Source organism: Aricia agestis, chromosome 1 (genome assembly GCF_905147365.1).
Source record: "Aricia agestis chromosome 1, ilAriAges1.1, whole genome shotgun sequence".
NCBI classification, from domain to species: Eukaryota; Metazoa; Arthropoda; class Insecta; order Lepidoptera; family Lycaenidae; genus Aricia; species Aricia agestis.
In genome coordinates this window covers 9,355,398-9,363,730 of record NC_056406.1, presented here as the reverse complement: position 1 = coordinate 9,363,730, position 8,333 = coordinate 9,355,398, and the positions used below count along the sequence as shown (strand labels likewise).

Below are 8,333 nucleotides of genomic sequence, written 5' to 3'. Positions count from 1 at the left end.
ATTTTTATTTATATTAAGTACTATGTAGATGTGTTATCATCGGTCAGTCAAGGCTTGGATACTATTAAAATATAAGTAGGTACTTATACTTACTTAAAAAAGATTACGATTATTACATATAGGCTATACCACGCAGAAAAGCGACGCGAGCCGGGCCCTCACAAAGCTCGGCTAGTGTAATATTTTATAATATGCTCCGTAAATTATGTGATACCAGTTGTAACTCATATTATAATAATAATTATGTAATAAGGCTCTAATTTTGAACAAGAATTATTGCAGATCAAGTTGACTGAAATTATGGACATTGGACAGGTACCAGGGTGACCATATTTAAATTACAGATCCTGCCTTACTTTGGTCAAAAAACTGCCAAATCCTGCTAAAGCCTGTAGTAAAAATGCCCAAATACTGCCATCTTTATATTTTACTGTTGTTTTAAAGTAAGAAAAGTAAAAAAAAACATATAATATATTGCATTTTTTATTAGATTAAACATTCGCATCGTCTTCTTCCATTTCTTCATCTTTAAACATAGATTTCTGATTTGTTCATGCGATTCATTTTGTAGGTTTGAAGGAAAATTTGCAATCACTACGCTCACCATTCATGCAACATAAATGCAACATGTTTGTTTATAAAATCAGCCAAGTGCGAGTCGGGCTCGCTCACCAAGGGTTCCGCACCGTTACAAAGAGAAATCAGAAAGTACCTACGCTTATTTATATTATTTATATAATATAAATTATATTGTAATTTAATTATTATTACTATTAATAAGGATTTTGTGAAAATTTAAAGCGTTTAGCTGTTGCCATTATTGATTACGAGCAAAAAAATCACGTTTGTTGTATGGGAGCCCCCCTTGAATATTAATTTTATTTTGATTTTAGTATTTGTTGCTCCGGTTGCTTGGTTTTAGCGGCACAATACAAAATAATTATACTGTCTATTAGAATTTCGCATTTTGCCTATTGCACCCCAAAAATTATCTACACTTAAAACAGAATTTGAATTGCTACTATCAGATTCTAATAAATCACTGACTTTTTTGATGCAAAAATAACATTTATTTTTCATACGCCAATCCTGCCAAAACCTGCCAAGTTTTTAAAACGTCAACCGATCATGCCTCAGGCCAAAATAAGACGCCAATCCTGCCAAAATGGCAGGAACCTGCCACATATGGTCACCCTGACAGGTACATACAGAGGCATCTAGTGGTAACTGCAGAAAGTACTGTTATAAAGTAAGTAGTGACATCTATCAATTGAGGCTAAAAATAATTTCCTTTTGGACGATTTAGTGACATCTATTGACAGGTTTACAAATTACGATGCTTTTGAGTTTTGACGTATCAATGAATACCTGCGCATAATCCAACAAAAGTTAAAAGTCCTCAATTGGCATTTCAAAATCTATGATAAGATGGTTACTGTATTTGGTCGGTTAGCATTTATTTCGATTTCATTCAAGTAACAAGTACAACAGCTTGTATCTAGCTCAGTAGCAAGTAGTTATAAGTACTTATAGTACCTGCGATTATTTTTGGACTATATTCTGACTTGTTTGACCTAAAAACAAAAGTTTACTGTTTAAATTATAAACTGTGTTATATAAATAGAATATTTTGAACAGTGACATAAGTATTTTTACAAGTAAAAGAAGCATAGTTTTAATTTAATGTTGATAATATTATGTATTTATTTTGGAATTTATAATATAATATTTGAATAATGTTGATTAAATAAAGATAAAATATCATGCTTCAGTGAAAGTGGTATTGCTACCTGTTTAGCTAAAATAAGTAATTGTTATAAAATTTAAATAAATAATCAACGAACTCGTTACTCGTATTTAGTAAATAATAAATAATGTCTTTTGTTAAATGTTGTTTTAAATCCAGTGATGGACATGACTTTCTGGACTCTTTTATTCAAAAATGCACAGACCCAGGCTGTAAGTATTTTTAGTACTTATTTTATTTTTAGAATACCCCCTATAGTGCGGCATTCCGCTCACTGGAATATGGGAAAAACCCCTGTCAGCGGCTGCCGCCCGTCACTGGAATGGCACCGGGTCAAATTACACGCTCAAATTGTATGGCTTCAAGGCATTTGCCCCTTAGTGCCGCATTGCAATTAAAAAGAAAAAGAAAGGAGCTTATCTGTGGTGTCTTTACCACGCTCGGCTTGGTACAAAATAAAAAAGTTAAATGTCAATGAAAAATGACTATTTACAGTGACTAACGTCATACATTTAGGTGAAAAATTTCGGCGTGTTCGCATTGATTTTTATAAACCAAGTGAAATAAACTATGGAAGCGTTAGTAATGATTTATTATTTATACTCATTATACCAGATTTTCATTAAAATTCGATAAAAATATGTATGTGACGGTAAAATTATCAACTGACAAACCGCGAACGTGATTTTATTGTCATCTTTACAACTAAGGTATTATTGAAAACATAAGTAAATGTTATATTCAAGACAAACAACTTATTAAGTTTTGGATAAATTCAGTGGGGGGATGTATTTCAATCATACAAGTTTATATTTCAATAAAATACGATCGCACTTCCTATTGTTGACACATAAAGGCGGCCATTATAAAGTCATTGACCTCCGTGTATGTCGTAATCTATCGATTTGTTTGAACGTATGTTCTATCTATATCTTAGAAAATATATAATATTTCTGGTAGTGTTGATAGGCACGCTAAAAATAATGTTTTAATAAAGATCTGATTTTCACACAAGTTTTTATGTTATTTTATTTCTATCCCCTACTCAAGATATATTTATTGTAGCTTTGTGATGCTTTTGTATTAAGTAAATAATATACTCAACTTACTATAAACAAAACATCTGTGTCCATAGAAGCATTAGTCATTTAGTTGTTTGTAGAAATGTGACACCCACTTTTGAGGGTTCATTCAAGTGGCTGACCTTTGTGATTATTTTAAAACATGTGTTGTGTAAATAAAATGTATGGTGGCATGTAAAGTTTTGTTTGTATATTATACCTAATGTGCTGAAGTGTAAATAAAATACAATTTGAGAATCCAATTTTGTTTTATTTAAATAAAAATCATAAAATTGTTTAGATTTTACATTAGCTTTTTTTTTAAAGTTCTTTGCTAGATTCATTTTTATATTTAGTCAGACACAAAGTTAGAAGAAAATAAAGACTATTTAATATACTTTATGATTGTTAATTTAAATTAACATCATTCCAATTAGAATCTGGGAAATCTAACTAGAACCAAATTCAAAAAAAAAAATACCCCCGTCTGCGGGTGAGACCAATATTGGTTTCGACAGATAGCAATAAAATATATATTTGACAGCCGCTGTATAGGGGATACATATTTTGCCTCTAATAAAATTTCCATATTGATTTTTAATTCACCTTTGGCGCCACTCGGCAGTGCCGACTGCCGAGTCTAGCCGTCAATATTTTTTTTCCTTTAAAATGGGTGAAGCTGGAAGCAAAAGATTCAGTGCACCATTTTCTAACTTTTGTAAAACTATTTTATTTTCTATCCTGTTGCGTTACATAAATAATTATCCAGCATTTTAATTGCATGCCTAGGTACTTAACCTAGGTACAAACATGTGAAATCTCAAGTGCAAATATACAAAAACCTAGAACTTATAAAATTGACGTTTTTCATATTTGATACGATATCTGTGAATTATTATCTGTGAGCTCCCAAAATGAGTCAGATTTTGATATCGTTGACTTTAGTGTAAACAAAAGTTTTCGATGATTAATGTTATAAAGACTTAAAATAAACGAAAAATATGGCTCAAGGTAAGTTATAAAATAGCTTTTTAGAGTAAATTTATCTCGTCTCAGCTGATTTATTTTGATGTAGGTTTTATGACATCTGCTCAAGGAGCGCCATCTTGGCAGTAGGCAGAAGTACATCTGTCATTTAACATTTTGTCGCGTTTATTGCAAAAATCTTCGTAATCATTTTCAATAATATATATTGGTAAACTAACGACACTGATTCGTACTGTGCTGTAGACAACTTATCTTTAATAATCATGTATTAGTTATCAAGTGTTTGTGTTAAATTGACATCGATATTATCTGAAGTAAAAATGACTACAACTACCGTGCAGAATCAAACAAAAACTACTAATACCACACCTGCAAAACCACAAAAAACCTACGGAAAGATAGTGCTAACTCTTCACAACTGTTTACTGCCGGAATCAGCATTTAAAGAAACTCCATCACAAGCAGATGGATTGGACCATGAAACAGAAACAGATTTACGAATCTTGGGATGTGAAATGATTCAAACCGCGGGCATCCTTCTCAAACTTCCGCAAGTAGCTATGGCCACGGGTCAGATGTACCTACAACGCTTTTACTACTCAAAATCTTTTGTTAGATATCCAATGGAAACCACTGCAATGGGTAGCATATATTTAGCGTCCAAAGTAGAGGAGAAACCGTGTCGAATAAGAGACGTGATTAATGTTTTTCACCATATCAAGCAAGTCCGTGCTCAAAGGACAATATCACCTTTGATTGTTGACCAAAATTATATTGAATTAAAAAATCAAGTGATTAAAGCAGAGCGTCGCATTCTAAAGGAACTCGGCTTCTGTGTTCACGTGAAACATCCTCACAAGTTAATTGTGGTGTACCTTCAGCTTCTAAAATATGAGAAGAATAAGCAATTAATGCAAATGTCCTGGAACTATATGAATGATGCCCTGAGAACCAATGTATTCATGAGATTTCCTCCTGAGACTATAGCCTGTGCTTGTATTTACCTGACAGCTCGTAAAATTGGCTTGCCTCTGCCAAATAATCCACATTGGTTCCTTTTGTTCAAAGTAACAGAAGAAGATATACGAGAGGTATCAATGTGTATATTGCAGCTTTATAAACGTCCAAAGGTTAATCCGGATGATCTAGAGAGCAAAGTTGATATGTTAAAAAAGATTTATCAAGCCAATAAGCATATACAAGCTCAAAAGGAAAGAGACGCTAAACAAGACGAAAAGAAAATTGATTCTCCAACAGCATCAACATCAAGAGATTCAAAGCGTGAGTCTAAAAAAGAAAAGTCTCCAAAAACTCCTCCACTCTCATCTAAGTATCACAGTAGCCATAAAAAGCGTGAGAGAAGATCGCGATCACCATATGATCGAAAAAGAGAATATTCAAGCAAAAGGCACAAGTCTAGGTCTCGTGATCGGGATACAGAACGGACAAGAGACAGACGATCTGATGACAAACGCAGTCGGGGTTCATCAAGAAAATATGATGATTATGAGCGTTCCAAGTCAAGTAGAGATAGCCGTGATGATAAAAGAAAGCATTAATTTCTATTGTTACCTATTCAAACTTTGATTCTAATAAATTAATAATACATTCTAATATTTTGTGTTTTTACTTCTTATCATTCCTGCTTTTTGAAAATATTCAATATTATTTCTGTATCTGATCATTAAGATCTAAGAATAAGAAAATATATAATTTTTTTATTAGTTCAGTCTGATGAAATATATCTTTATTATTAAGCAGGTATTTGTTTAAAGGTAGAATTTGTTCTTCTATTGTTGACAATAATAAAAGTTACTTGTTACTATCATAATTATTGTCATTAGTCATTACAATTAGTAACAAGTAGCTTTTATATTGTTATACCTTACATTACATATTTGTTATTTATTCATTGAATTGTACTAAAATATCAAGTACGCTGGGGGGGGGGGGGTCCCCTAACGTACAAAAGTGGCCAAGTGCGAGTTGGAATCACCCATGAAGGGTTCCGCCCCAGGAAATAGGCAACATGTTTAGGAAATCAAAAATATTTTTTTATACAATATGTACCGCACCGATTTTAATCGGCGAAGTACATATATTATTGTTGAAATTGGACAAGTAAGATGGATAGTAATGGGGGGGGGGGGGTCCGTACCTCCATGACACCCCCCTTATATACGCCCAACGCCCATGCTACTTAGTAAGTTAATTTTATTTTAATATTCTTTTAAATTTCTTTGAGATTTATATTATATATTTAAATCAAGTTATAATTTAAAAAACTTTATTAAAAAAATCTGTAAGAAGCTTACTTAAGGGCGGGCTGTAACATTTTGCTGTGTTTTCTAATAAGTATTATGATCCCGGAAGACGATTGACTTAAATGAAATTGAGATTTATTTAATCATTGTATACAAGCTGTGCCCCGTGGTGTTACCCGCGGCTTAAGTAATATAAGTATAATAAAATACTATGAAAAGTACCAATGATAGGGTCAAAACGGGTCGATTTAACATTAATGGTTTATGGTAGTGATGATGATGATGATGACGAATGTAATTTGCATAGTAGCATATATGCTTTCCGTTCTTAAAACAACGCCGAAACTCCCAAACTTGTATCTTAGATATTCTATAAAGAGTCAGGAGTTCTCTCAGCATCTTCCGAACCATGGTATACTTTGGTGCAAAATCTTACTTGTTAGTAGTATATGCTTAGAATACTGCTCACGAAACCGAAGTCACCACAATATGTTTCCATATAAATTTTGAGGAGTTCCCTCGATTTTCACAACTTTTATGAATATGGTACTAAATTGGAATGATAACCAGTACATCAAAAGAAAATTTTTGAAAATCGCATCCCAAACGGGGGAGTAATCATTGTTCAACATAAAAAAACGAACATAACACCTCCTCAATTTTGAAAGTCGGTATAATAGTAGCCTATGTGTTATTCTGACATGTAAGCTATTACTTTATTGTAAAGTTTAATTAAAATCCGTTCATTAGTTTTTGCGTTAAAGAGTAACAAACATCCATACTCACATCCAAACTTTCGCCTTTATAATATTATATGATACTAGCTGTCCCAGTGAACTTCGTGTCACTTTAAAACCTTCCCTTTAAAGCATTTGACCGCATAGATCACTCTATTTTACTAAAAGAATTATATAATGCAGGAATTCATGGTAATTTGCTGCGGTGGTTTTCGTCTTATATAGCTAATCGTTCGCAAGCTGTCGCTATTAACGGCTTTATATCTTATTGGACTATTGTTCCTTCGGGTGTCCCCCAAGGCTCACTCCTAGGTCCTCTCCTGTTTGCGATCTTCCTTAATGATATATCACTTTGTTTTAAACACTCAAATTTCTTGACTTACGCGGATGATAAAAAAAAATTCAAAAACATTAGTTCTAATACTGATTCTCAACTACTTCAAGAAGACCTTGATCGATTTAATGAATACTGTCTAGCTAATAAGCTAGATCTCAACATCTCTAAATGTTATGCCTTGACTTTCTCGCGAAATATTAAATTAATAAATTTTTCCTATAACATCAGGGGTACTGTACTTAAGAGAACAATTAATATGAGAGACTTGGGAGTCATGGTAGACTCAAAATTATTATTCGATAAGCATATTGATCTCATAGTTAACAAGGCGTCAAAGGCTCTTGGTTTTATCATTAGGATGAGTAGAAACTTCTCTTCTCTAAAAGTATGCAAAATTTTATATTGTGCTTATGTCCGAAGCGTACTAGAATATGCATCTGAGGTTTGGAACCCCAAATATCACATTTATGTCAATAGAATAGAATCCATTCAAAAGCGGTTTCTACGCTTCCTTCAATTCAAAAGTGGTTACTACTTACCGACCTATGTGGACAGATGTAGACATTTTCATTTTTTACCGTTAACGATTCGCAGAAATATAACAGACTTGTCTTATCTAATAAAAATAATCAATGGTAACATCGACTGCCCATATCTTCATAATAAACTACATTTTAACATCCCTAAAAAATATTTTAGAAATTTTGTTTCACTTTACTTACCAACTTACAACACATATTGCCTTATATATTATACAGAGTTCACTGTGAAAGCATTCAGCGCTGAGAGACCAATTTTTTTTACTTTTGTATGGGGAAACTCGTGAATCGTGACCCATAGGGCACTTGTCCATACAAATCACATAAAAAAATGTTGCTCTTTCAGCGCTGCTACTTTCACAGTGAACTCTGTATAATATATAAGGCACACATACACTCCACCCTAAAGTATTATCACTTAGTTTTGTTACATTCTGTATTTTAAACAATTCATAAGTGACCTTATCAGATTTATTTCTAGAATGACCTTTTCAGGAGACTAATCTTTTCCTGCTGTCACCCCTCTTACGGGTCACTGACTTTGTCTCTGTATTGATATAATTAATTTTAGACTATTGTCCGATGAACTGCAGATGTCTATTTTTGTGTGCTATCCCGTTTATATTTAACCGAAACTGTCGCCCGTTCCAGTTCTGAATTA

General features: G+C 32.9%; 2 protein-coding genes across 3 annotated transcripts in view; both read left to right on the top strand.

The window, feature by feature from the left end:
* The first annotated feature begins 1,842 nt into the window (after positions 1–1,842).
* LOC121740193 (protein EFR3 homolog cmp44E) overlaps positions 1,843–8,333 on the top strand; it is a 28,640-nt gene continuing 22,149 nt past the window's right edge. Inside the window, exon 1 of one of the 2 annotated variants that reach the window (XM_042132820.1) lies at positions 1,843–1,959. In XM_042132820.1, the coding sequence (XP_041988754.1) occupies positions 1,875–1,959 (85 nt within the window). In that variant the 5' untranslated portion in view covers positions 1,843–1,874. Of the gene's footprint in view, positions 1,960–3,713; positions 3,820–8,333 lie in introns of those variants that run through there. The other variant, XM_042132837.1, reaches the window with a different exon arrangement.
* LOC121740208 (cyclin-L1) lies at positions 3,929–5,411 on the top strand. Its single transcript, XM_042132847.1, has one exon. It carries the CDS (start codon positions 4,116–4,118, stop codon positions 5,352–5,354), a length of 1,239 nt encoding a protein of 412 aa, XP_041988781.1. The 5' UTR covers positions 3,929–4,115; the 3' UTR covers positions 5,355–5,411.